Consider the following 12,480-nt stretch of genomic DNA (forward strand, 5'->3'; position numbering starts at 1 on the left):
TTGTATATTCTCAAATATTTTCAGTCAAATAACACAAGAATATACTTTTTAAAAATAAATCATTCCATCATGAACCAACATTGGAGTCAGAACTCCTAAAAGGAAAACAGAATAAAAAAGGTGCACAGCTAAAGCTATTAATATATAATGGAGACAAAGAGTTTATTTTTCAATGAGAATAACAAGGAAAAGAGCCTGATTTTGTACGCCTGCCCAATAGGACTTTCCACCATAATTAGTGCTTCTCCTCCCCTGAGGGGAGGAGCTTAGGCTCAGGATAACCTCATCCACTAAGGGAAACACAGTATAAATACTCCAGGGCAGCCTGGAGAGAGCATATCTCCTGCTCCCTAGGCAGAGGAAGCCAGGAAAGCTGCCCACACATCTCCAGGACCTCTGAGCACCAGGTAAGCCCAGACTGGGGTCAGTGGGAGGCATTCCTGCCAACTGGCTTGGACACACTCTTCATTCAGTCATTATATGACTTTGTGAGTGTGCATGATTTTTAAAAGTGGTGTTTGACCAAAAGGTCCCCTGAGGGTTCATTTGTATTCATCTATTCAAGACATTCTTAATGAAAATGACTGTACAAATTTGCCTTAATAGGAATTTCAATTTATCTTGAAAGTTCCAACTATTTCCAATTATGTCAAAGACTCTGGATTATTAAATATAGTTACATTGTAATGAGACTATTTGGTGGGGGTCTATTTTTTAGAGCAATATTTCAAGGTAGCTCCCGAAAACTAGTAAGCCATAAATATTCATGGAACAAAATTTTACGGAGTATATTCAAAGTATAAAAGATCAGTCATTAAAAAACTATGAGATAACTATATAAAGAAGAATCAGTCTGGAGGATATCACAGGAATGACACAGATCAGTGATGGGGCTCTGTGTAATTATTCTTTTCTGTTTTTCAGAATCCATTTGAAAATATGCTGCCACAAATACCCTTTCTGCTGCTAGTGTCCTTGACGCTGGTTCATGGAACGTTTTATGCTGAGCGGTACCAAACTCCCACAGGTGTGAAGAGCGCACTTGCCAGCCCCAGGACACAATACTTCATCCCATACCCTATAAAGGGTAAAGGTAACCTTAATTATTCACTCTGCTCTATTTACCAGACAGCTGCTGTTTTTAATAATGTTAATGATGAGCTCCTTACCAAAATAATTTCCAGACTGGTCTTATTCTATGTTAAAGTCTTGATTGGGTTGAATTACTGCGGTGGAATTATGTGTGGCAATGACAGATCAGTATAGCAACATAATAGCCTGGAGAAGTTGTTATAAGAGAAAGACTGAGAAATATCAAAGACTTTTATGCATGGGGCCACCTTTTTTCCCTCAAATGATGGTTTCATACAATTAACTAATTACCCGTACTCTAGAAATATTAATTCAATAAAATTAAGTTAAACTAAAAACAATTACATACACTAGAAATTTTATGTATCCAATTACTTGAACATTTGCTTTAAAAACCCTAGCCTGAAGATATTAAAGAAAACTGGTATCAAATAAAACCAGTCCTCAATAAATCTAATGGGCAAAGGAAGCAGCAAGTCTCATAATTACTTACACATTCATACATACTGCAGTGAGTCAATGCATAAACATAACTGCTAAGTGCTAGTGTGGGCTCAGAGTTCCAAGCACTGCTGTGAAGTTTAAATGTGTCTACATCTGCCCAGTGTGTATGTCTAGCATTGCTGCATTCATGCATGGCTGGCTTCCCCTGCTTCTCTCTCAGGGATAGCCTGAGACATTGTATCTTTCCGTTACCTGTTTGGCTTTGTTACTATAAAGGACATCAAGACAGTACAGGTGAAATAGCAAGGAATTGTTACAGAGGGCAACAATCAGGTCTTATCTTTGCTAATTCCACTGACAGCACCAGGCGTGATGACTACTGATAATATAAACTATCTTCAGATTTCCTTGTCCACTGTTCAATTTGGCCATATATTTTTGTCTTGCACTGAGTGAAGGTGTGTGTCATAAGCTTTAAATGGTAGAGTTTTGGGGACAAGCATTTGGAAAAAAAAATCAAACGTTTAAGTATGTCTTTTTTAGAAGAGAATTTAAATGTTGCATGAAAGGCAGCTTAATATTTCAAAAGGATGAGAGATTCATATGACTGCCTAATAATATAGATAAGCTGAAGGAAAGATAAAAGGGAGAAGGAAAGAATAGAAAACAAACTTAAGCCAGTGAGTGTGGTTGGAAATGCCAACAAGCAGCGGAGGATTCAGCATTCTGACCAAATCCAGACTTCTTTAGTACCTTACATCTTTTAGTATCACAAAAAGCATTGAATTAAAATTCAAATGCATGACTGTTAGAAGTATTTCTGCCTTCCCACCTAAAACACACTGCTCATCACCCTACTGTCCTTACAGAACAAATAGAAATATCTTCATAGACACGATGGCTGTGTTTATTAAAATAACTATTAAATTTACCTTAGTCTTTGCATTCACTGCTCTTCACTGCTAGATGTCAGTGCCCTGTAACAACCATACATGCTCACACTGAGGTGACAGTAGGACCCCAGAAAGGTCCTATGCAATCCCGGGACAAATCTGCTCCGTGATGCTAACAGAGAGAGACATCAACCAAATGTCAATTGCGCTGTAGGGAAGCTACCTGGCCACAGTGCACAGTTGGACATGTAAGAACCTTAAGAGATGATAGCTTCTAATCTTGAGGGCTACTGCTGCCCTGGTCTTACTTTTCTACACTGCAAGCTACAAGCGGATAGCTATTCCCTCAAACACTCACAGAAGTCATTCTTCCTTGCACTAAGAGGTGTAGGGTCTCAAGAGCAACATTTCAGGCTACAAAGATCCTCACCTGTCACTGGAGGTCAAGTGGTGCTATCCTTTCCAGTAACGTGTGTTTCTCCCTTTGTTGTAACATAAAAAACGTATCCCCATAATTATTATTATTATTATTATAATTATTATATATGACAATTATTATTGTAAAACTATGATCCTTATGATCAGACACTAAAGCAAATTCTGCATTTGAAAACCATGCTATTTAACTCCAAGCCATTAAAAATCCCTTATTTATTAATCAATTTTAAGTGTGTCAATATTACACATACTTATGAACATACACCAAAGTTAATTGAGAGTGTCAGTAACTACTATTGTCGACTACTCTTTTAAGTGCCAGCTATTTAATAGGAGAGAGTTAAAAAAAATACTAATGTACTTGCACATCAACAACTAACAGCTAAAGCAAATGATAGTCTTAAAAGCATTATCGTGGATAATTTAGAATTGTTAATAACTTTCCTTTAGTCTCCAGTTTGACTTTTTTTAAGTCATTAAAATCTTAAGAGTTTACCATATTAAAAAAGTTTGGCTAAAAAGTGATAGGTATATAGTTATGTGTTTAGCTCAGTGGTAAAGCACTCACCTAGCATTTGTAAGGACCTAGTTTTGAGGTCTAAGGGACACACACACACACACACACACACACACACACACACACACACACAGTGCACAAATACACCATATGATAAAATAAACAGATCATAGTTAACATTTTTAGTTTTGAGCTATGTACTGCCTCATCTGATAAATCAACATTACTTCGTACTGACTTCCACCAATACAAAAAAAAATCTAAAGGTTTCTGAAAACTTCTCAAATAAGACAATTTAAATAAAAATTGTATGAATAAATATTAAAAATCATCTGTAACTTTATTGTCATCTGTAGTAGTTAAATGTAAGTTCTCTGAGAAATAAACACTGTGTGCTGTTTACAATGACTACAGCCAATAGAAACAAGCATCATCATCATCATAGTATACGGTAATGTCTAGTAGACTGCAGGCTACTTCCCACCGCTGAAGTGCTTCTTAAAGCAAGCATCGCATATTACATCTGAGGCCTCTAGGTCATATTCTGTGCTTTCCCCAACTCAGTGGGCCAACAGCGTGTTCTGTCACAGGCACTCAGGAGTACACTAAAGTCAGGTTCAGCACACGAGGACAGTGCTTGGTTAAATGAATCCACAGCTTTATAGGATTAAGTACTTCTTGGGTTTTGATCATCAATTTGAAAACTATTCTATGTGCCCCATCAATGCATTAATTATAAGTCCTGTGATTCTTTGCCTCCACTGTAAGTCAATAAAGGAGAACAAAAGCCCAAATACTTATCAAGGTTGAAAATTAACAAGTCTAAATCTAAGCTGTTCAGTAGTAGGTGAACAAATACACTGCCCAGACCATCCAGCCCCACGCAGGACTACTGAGTATGTAGAAGTTACCTGGAACACAGGGCGCTACCACACCCCATCCTCATCATGCTTGAAGAATCTCTAGTTGCCTTTAATGTTGCTTATGCTGGGTGGTATATTGGTGTGTCTTACAGAGATTTCAGTAAGAGGAGAACAAGGCATTCCTGGTCCACCAGGCCCAGCTGGACCTCGAGGACACCCAGGTCCCTCAGGACCTCCAGGAAAGCCAGGCTATGGAAGTCCTGGACTCCAAGGAGAGCCAGGGTTGCCAGGACCACCAGGAATATCAGCCACTGGGAAGCCGGGCCTGCCAGGCAAACCAGGGGAGAGAGGACCACATGGACACAAAGGAGATATTGGCCCAGCTGGCTTACCAGGGCCTCGGGGCCCTCCAGGCCCACCCGGAATCCCTGGTCCAGCTGGAATTTCTGTGCCAGGAAAACCCGGACAGCAGGGACTTACAGGTGCTCCAGGATCTAGGGGCTTTCCTGGAGAAAAGGGGGCACCAGGAGCTCCTGGTGTGAATGGACAGAAAGGGGAAACCGGATATGGCACTCCTGGCCGTCCAGGTGAGAGGGGTCTTCCAGGCCCTCAGGGTCCTGTAGGCCCCCCTGGCTCCCCTGGAGTGGGAAGAAGAGGTGAAAATGGCTTTCCGGGACAGCCTGGCATAAAAGGTGACCGGGGTTTCCCAGGAGAAGCGGGACCACCCGGTCCACCAGGTCCACAAGGTCCTCCTGGGAAGCAAGGACGAGAAGGTATTGGGAAGCCAGGAGCCACTGGATCCCCCGGTCGGCCAGGTATCCCAGGAGAAAAAGGCCACCCAGGGGCTCCAGGAATAGCTGGGCCTCCAGGAGCTCCTGGCTTTGGAAAACAAGGCTTGCCAGGTTTGAGGGGACAAAGGGGACCTGCTGGTCTTCCTGGGGCTCCAGGTGCCAAAGGGGAACAAGGGCCAGCAGGTCATCCTGGTGAACCAGGTCTGACTGGATCCCCTGGGAATATGGGACCCCAAGGACCTAAAGGAATCCCAGGGAATCATGGTATCCCAGGCACTAAAGGTGAGACAGGTCTGGTGGGGCCTGCAGGGCCACCCGGGGCTAGAGGAGCAAGGGGCCCCCCTGGGTTAGATGGAAAAACAGGATATCCTGGGGATCCAGGTCTCAATGGTCCTAAGGGTAACCCAGGGTTACCAGGACCAAAAGGTGATCCTGGAGTGGGAGGAGCCCCTGGTCTTCGAGGTCTTGTTGGCCCTACAGGACCTAAAGGAGTGCCTGGACACAATGGTGAGGCAGGTCCAAGAGGTGAACCTGGAATACCAGGTACCAGGGGCCCTATTGGACCACCAGGTATCCCAGGATTCCCTGGATCTAAGGGTGACCCAGGAAAGCCAGGTGCTCCGGGCCCAGCTGGAATAGTAACTAAGGGCCTCAATGGGCCCGCTGGTCCTCCAGGGCGTCCTGGTCCAAGAGGTCATACTGGAGAGCCTGGTCTCCCAGGTCCTCCAGGACCCCCAGGACCTCCAGGACCTCCCAGCCAAGCAGTCATACCTGATGGCTTCACAAAGAGCGGACAGAGACCCAGGCTTTCTGGGATGCCTCTTGTCAGTGCTAACCAGGGGGTAACAGGCATGCCGGTGTCCGCTTTTACTGTGATTCTTTCCAAAGCTTACCCAGCGGTAGGTGCTCCCATCCCATTTGATGAGATTCTGTACAACAGGCAGCAGCACTATGACCCAAGATCTGGAATCTTTACCTGTAAGATCCCAGGCATATACTATTTTTCCTATCACATCCATGTGAAGGGGACTCACGTTTGGGTAGGCCTGTATAAGAATGGCACGCCCACAATGTACACGTATGATGAGTACAGCAAAGGCTACTTGGATCAGGCTTCAGGGAGCGCGATCATGGAGCTCACGGAAAATGACCAGGTGTGGCTCCAGTTGCCCAATGCGGAATCGAACGGCCTCTACTCCTCTGAGTATGTCCACTCGTCCTTCTCAGGATTCCTAGTGGCTCCCATATGAACACTTCCTGTCAAGCTCATCCTAATCCCCCGCTTAGAACCTCCCACCCCATTCCATCGCCCGATCCCGCCCTGGTGATGCATATGGAGGTAGGCTAAAAGTAATGTGAATAAGCTTTCTAAAGTGCACTCCGGGACCAGGTTTCCTCCTGTAAGAGTGAGCAGCAATAGTGGGTATGTGAGGATCCTCCCGAACACTCGGCAGTTCTAAGGCCCTGGGTGCAGGGTCGGGGGTGCTCCTGTCGTCCCATCCTTATTTAAATTTCTTAACGTAAGTTTAAAAAAAAAACAAAAAACCTCCCAAAAACTGAAATAAGGCTCTAGCGCATCATGAATCTCGTTTTAAGAACTCAACATTCCTTTTTCAAAAAAGTCCAATTTTAATAATATGAGAATATCTCGGAAACATGCAGGAGATATCATGTCACTTTATATTACTTTAAATACTTGAATATTCAAATTCAAATGACACTGTCCACCTTAGGATATTTCTGATGGTGCATCACTCCATGGTTCACACAACCCCTTACATCGAGATAAAGTCAGATGCACGGATAGATTTTTTTGAAGTGCTCCTAAGAAACTAAAACACTGTAGTGAAGTTAATTTCAATTACAAGGTGCTTTACCACAGCCATTTCGAGCTTTTCTGCAACGGCAGGAAGTCCACGTACCTGGGGCAACTTAGAAAAAGTCCACATACCTGGTGCAACTTAGAAACAGGTGTCTGACTTACTCTTATGTCAGCAACGCAGTATTACTATGGTATAATTTCTGGCATCTTTGTCAAATGATTTTAATGGGCTTATACGACATCAGAATAGACACTCTGTGTGCCTTCTATTCCACTGGAAGTATAAATTAACATTAAGCTTTTCAAAGTCAGACTGAAAACGAAAAGACATTATTTATTTATGCTCTGTACTGTATTTTTACCGTTACTGTTTAAAACTGGGAAGCTGTACCTCACTTACTAAAGCACGCAGTATTTAATCTACTTGGTATTACGAGATAATAAAACAACTGGAATACATCTTCATTCTGTCCTGGGTTTCCTTCAAAGCGACAGCAGGTTGTCCTCAACCATGCTCTACGGCTTCTCATTGGCTGACACTAATAAGAAAAACAGTGAGATGGTGGGTGACTTTACAGTTGCCATGGGTTTGGGCCTCTGTCAAGGTGGGAATGGCACATGCCAGGTCCTATGAGGGTGTAAAAGACAGCCTCTACGAGCCTGGAGCAAAGCTGCTGAGCATACACAGGAAAATAGAAATATAGAGACATCACTTCAAAACACGGGTTTTGTCTTGCAGGGAGAGAAGAAGGTGTCAGACAAATATCAAATTGGAACAAATACCCTGGAATTATTATTTATTGCTTTAGCACATTTCAGTCATAATATTTAAAATTATTTTGATGGCTTGATTTATGGAAGAGAAGACATGAATTTTTTTTTTGGTGTCAATCAAAAGGCAACATATTTCCAAACTTAAAATCCTGCTTGTTAGCATCGATCGGACCACTTGTTAATCAAGCCAGTCTGACGCTGTCACTGGGGCAGGGTAACATTAAGGCTATTGGCTCCCTGACATAAGACTTTGTAAACCTGCAGAGGAAAACTAAAAGTCCCAGCTTAGGGGGTGGCAATAACACTGCTCCCATTCTGGACCAACTACTCTTGATCCTTAAACAAAGAGACAGAATGGAAATTCTATCAGCAGGCACTTTATCTGTCCCTCTGTCTCTGCTGTATTGATGGTCACAGGTGTCACTAGCTCCCACTCCTAAATCCAGAAAACAAGGACTGGGACTTTCACTCCAGGAGACATCCTCCTGCCCACGAAGGAGAGCTGCACTGGGAGACACTTGAAGGCAGCTGAATAAACTGGCTCGGACGCCTGACAACTGCGACCACAGAGCAGATATAAATACCGGTATCAGGGCTAGTCCCATAGCAAACATTTTTAGCATTTAAATCCCAAGTAAGAAGAACAACAAAAGAGGGAGAATCTATCTAATCCAGTAGACACGGGTGGTTAACAAACCTCCACCAGGAAGCCTCTCTTCACGTTACTCACCCTTAAAGGCTGACATTTTAAAATTGTGTTGTATACCAGCAACTACATCCTTCCAAAAATCAAATGTTTTTTGACCTCTGTTCTGCTAAAAAAAGAAATTTCCAAATGTAACAAGTGCAGCAATTGTGCTTCTAAATACAGTGGTAAAGCTGCAGCAAACCATTACATGCATCTACTTAAACATGACAGATTATTACAGAAATTTGCCTCAAAAACCACTGCTACAAGTCAACCCACTGCTACAAAGCCCAACTACCACAGAAAGCCTGTCCACTCCTACAGCCTAAAGTTACACATTATCTATACCGTTTCAGAAATAACAGTACACACTTCTTGATGCATAGTGGTAACACTGGGCCAAAAGCAGGCTAGGTTACAATTCAACGCCCACTTAACGTGCATTGCTAACATAAAAATCAGTAAGTTACTGCAGCGCCATGACTGAGCTGCTAAATCCAAAATGGAAATGATTTTGTGGACAAATTCCTAAGCTAGCAAAAAAAAAAAAATCTACATCCAATTACACAACTCTATAACTCTTTGCTTCATAGAAACATAGTATCTTTTTATACAAAAAAAGACTGCATATTTATATATAATTATGCACATTAAAAAAATACAAAAGGTGACCCAGGCTGAAGTTCAGCACTAGAGCCTTTGCCTGGAAGCTGAAGAACCAGGGTTGATCCCCAGGCTCAGAGGGGAGGGGAAGATTTGATACCCCCCACCCCCACTGGTGTAAGACAAGGCACAGACTCCATCTTATGCTCATAAAACTACAACGCTGAGAATATACTTTAGTGCAGATAGGCATGCATGCATACTCTAGGCCCCCAAGGAAAATCCACAGCACCAAACCCAAAACTGTTCCTGCTCAATGAAAACATTCATGAATATCTGACTGTAATTCTCACTTTCATAATAAGCCACTTATATACTTAATTGTGATTTTAAAAGGCAATGTATGCAAAAAGGAAAGGAAATGCTGGTATGCAAACCCAGTTACATTCATAGGTCTTAAGTCTATGTATAAATTGTCAAATTAAGAGATGTATTTCATGTGGGCACGCACAAAACAAAGGGTTAATTAGATAATTTTGCCTCCTGTTTCAGGATTGACATTGAGAATATATAAGACACATGGAATTTTTCTTAATTAACTGTACTGTATTTGTTTTTAATCTGCGAAGGAAAGCAAGAAAATATTTGTTCAGAGCATATTTTCTGCTTCCTTTTTCTAGACTTTTATGCCCCCTAATGGAGAAGAGGGTGTCCTTTCCTTGACCAAACTTTCTTTTTAAAAGGGAACCATTATTTAATTTTCCAAAAATATTTTTTAACCAATTTCACGTTTTGCTTCCTGCGTCACGTATGAAACCACGCAAAGAAAACAGAGTGAAATCTCAACCCAAGAGTTACATATAATTAACTATTCTTACTTAGACTAAATAGTTTTTTTTTTTCTTAAAAAAATCCTGAGCGCCCACTCACCTTTGTTAAAGAGTCCACCACCTTGGCACACAGAAGAGCCCCTGGCAGGTCAAAGTAGTTATCATAGAAATAACACTTTCCTAAAACAAACAAACAAACAAACAAAATCAGTATGCCCTGTCTGTGGAAACCAGAGAAGTGTGTCTGAGAAGAGTCTGGATCTCATTTAATTATCTGCAAAGCCTCCACTTTGTCATTCTGTGTGTTGGAGGTAGGGGAAGAGGTGAGTGTGTAGCGTGCGAGTGGAGGACAGATGACCATGGGTGCAGTTCTTCAGGCACCATCATCCGCCATTTGTTAAGGACATGGGGGTCCCATGCACTCCCGCTTCCAAGCACTGGGACTGCAAGGGCATGGGGCACCAAGCCAGGGTTCCTAAAGGTGATTTCTGGAGACTGAACTCAGATCCTCCCTAGCCTTTTTAAGTTTTATTTGGGGCACATTTTATTCATGTTACATTTGTCCTTGAACAATGCAGTGTGCCACTGTGCACTATTTGCTGAATATAAAGAGAAAGTTTTAGAGTAATTTCAGTGAAAACCCCCACTTCAATTCAAATTGGCATTGCTACAGGCTATCCTTTTTTCATATTTTAAAGACTTTTTTTTAATACTGTGAGTTTGAGCATTGTCTCCACATGTATATATGCACCACATGGTGCCTGGTGCCTGTGGAGGGCAAAAGAGGGTGTAAGAGCCCCAGGAACTAGAGTTACAGACAGCTGTGACCTGCTGTATGGGCGCTGGGAACTGATCCCAGGTCCTCTGCTAGAGTAAGTGCTCCTAACTGCTGAGCCATTCCCCCATCCTCATCATTTGAGGAATGTTTAAGCTCCAATTACACACACAGAAAGTTGAAACATGACATCTGTAAGTTAAACATTTTATTAAAACACATTTTGGTGGCAAAATATGTGACATCAAAAAAGAGTACATGATCACTATAAAATGCAATATGAAGACACCATAATATGTTATTAGTCACCACATTTCAAAACAGTCTAATCTGACATTAGCATCCCATGAAATGTTCTCCACAAACTGCCCTGATACCTGCGCTGATCAACCCAGGCAAACACTGCAGTCCACTTTCATGCTACTTCAGACAGCTAGGAAAACCTGAGAGTATCCGGGGTAATGACAGGAAAAAGCAGTCATGCCATGTGAGTGGCCTGTATCAGAGAAACTCAGGACATTTCAGGGTCTCAACTGAGAAGAGGATTAAGGTTTATTCTGTGTAGCGTTCAGGTAAATCAAACCCAAGCCCTCCCTTGGCACATTCGTAACCTTTGGATTTCCACTTCTGACGGCTGGTCCATGCTGCATCCCTGTGACCCAACGTCTGACTCCGGCTGAGCGGCATCACACAACAGATGTAAGAGTCCAGTTGATGCTTTCTGCCAAAGGCCCTGGGGCCACATGGCCCAGACAGCCAACTTGACTGACCACACCTCAACCTCCTTGAAATCTCAGTGAAATCCAGAGCCCATTGTTCCCCACTTCTGTAATATTTAATGTAAGCACAGTCTAATTGCATTGTGGAACCATTAGACCTTTTTTTCTTCATACTTCTCTACACTTATAAAATTCTATCTGTGGGAATGGGAGAAGGCTCAGTGGTTAAGAGCATGCACTTGTTTTCCAAAGGACCTGAGTCTCCAAAATCTCACGATTCCAAACATCTGTAACTCAGTTCTAGGGTGTCTTGAAATCCTCTTCTGGTCACTGGGTGATTAAAAAGCTTTATTTTTAGAAGAGGTGAGCCTTTATCAGAGTCTGATATCCCACGTGGGGTTACCAGATACAACTGGTAAGGCTGTTGCAAGTTTAGAACCTGGTAAAGGTAAATTTCATAATTGAGAATGGCAGGCGTTCAAACTAGCTCCTGACCTGGTCCCAGTCCTGGAACACATGACCACGACACCCCACTAAGAGGACCATGACAACAGGTCATGTAGCTGTAGAACCTAGAGTTCTCCATGCTAAAGAAGTATCTAGATAGGCCTTGAGTACTTAGCTGATGAGCTTCCTGGCTATCCCTTCCTGCAAAAGGTATTTATCTCTGGTTCACCCTGAGTAAGACATGCATCTTCATCTGCCATGAAGAAAGCATTCTGGACAAGCAAGTCCTTCTTCAAGGACTGCTGTGGGAGGTTGTGGGGAGCCCTTCCTCATATAGCGTAGCATCCCAGTCTCCCTACTCCTGGCACTCACTCGAAGTTCAGCCAGACAAACATGCCCCATCACGCCCGTGCCTCACAGTTCCCAGTCATGTCTATATACACTGGAGTTTGAAAAGCACAGGGTACCTGCTTTTTCATGACTGGAATAATTTGCCTTAAAAATATTCAAGATTTTTAATAACTTCCCAAGCAAAACACTTAGCTATGTGCCTAGCTTTCCATGGAAAAGGGGAGAAGAAATGACTTAACAGGGCTTTTTGCTCTTGGTAACTGAACTTCACACACTGGCATACTCTACTAGTGATGGTTGTTCCCAGCCAGAAAGGGAAGTTCATTATCATTACTTGGGAAGGAACTTTTCACTGAGATGTGCAAAAGCATCCAATACTGACCTCTATGGCAAAGTCTCATTTTTTGTACCCACTGATTTCTGTCAAACCCTA

General features: G+C 42.5%; 2 protein-coding genes across 9 annotated transcripts in view; one reads left to right on the top strand and one right to left on the bottom strand.

Moving 5' to 3' along the window:
- The window catches only part of Nt5dc1 (5'-nucleotidase domain containing 1), a 102,941-nt gene that overhangs the window by 76,493 nt on the left and 13,968 nt on the right, over nucleotides 1–12,480 (bottom strand). For 4 of the 8 annotated variants that reach the window (NM_001106393.2, XM_039098601.2, XM_039098605.2 and 1 more), the window contains exons 5-6: nucleotides 9,856–9,935; nucleotides 8,365–8,449 (exon numbers count right to left, since the gene is read on the bottom strand). In NM_001106393.2, coding sequence (NP_001099863.2) covers nucleotides 8,365–8,449; nucleotides 9,856–9,935 — 165 coding nt within the window. Of the gene's footprint in view, nucleotides 1–8,364; nucleotides 8,450–9,855; nucleotides 9,936–12,480 lie in introns of those variants that run through there. The other 4 variants (XM_008772981.4, XM_039098602.2, XM_039098604.2 and 1 more) reach the window with 2 other exon arrangements.
- On the top strand, nucleotides 337–7,319 carry Col10a1 (collagen type X alpha 1 chain). Its single transcript, NM_013140.1, has 3 exons — nucleotides 337–407; nucleotides 925–1,093; nucleotides 4,400–7,319. Exons 2-3 carry the CDS (start codon nucleotides 940–942, stop codon nucleotides 6,286–6,288), a joined length of 2,043 nt encoding a protein of 680 aa, NP_037272.1. The 5' UTR covers nucleotides 337–407; nucleotides 925–939; the 3' UTR covers nucleotides 6,289–7,319.

The sequence above is a fragment of the Rattus norvegicus genome, chromosome 20, assembly GCF_036323735.1.
Source record: "Rattus norvegicus strain BN/NHsdMcwi chromosome 20, GRCr8, whole genome shotgun sequence".
Classification (NCBI taxonomy): domain Eukaryota; kingdom Metazoa; phylum Chordata; class Mammalia; order Rodentia; family Muridae; genus Rattus; species Rattus norvegicus.

Bases quoted from the DNA above. Each gene is read 5' to 3' on its own strand.
- Col10a1 (NM_013140.1), top strand. From the start codon at position 940: ATGCTGCCACAAATACCCTTTCTGCTGCTAGTGTCCTTGACGCTGGTT. The intron at 1,094-4,399 runs GTAACCTTAATT...TGTGTCTTACAG, and splicing joins ATACCCTATAAAGGGTAAAG to AGATTTCAGTAAGAGGAGAA.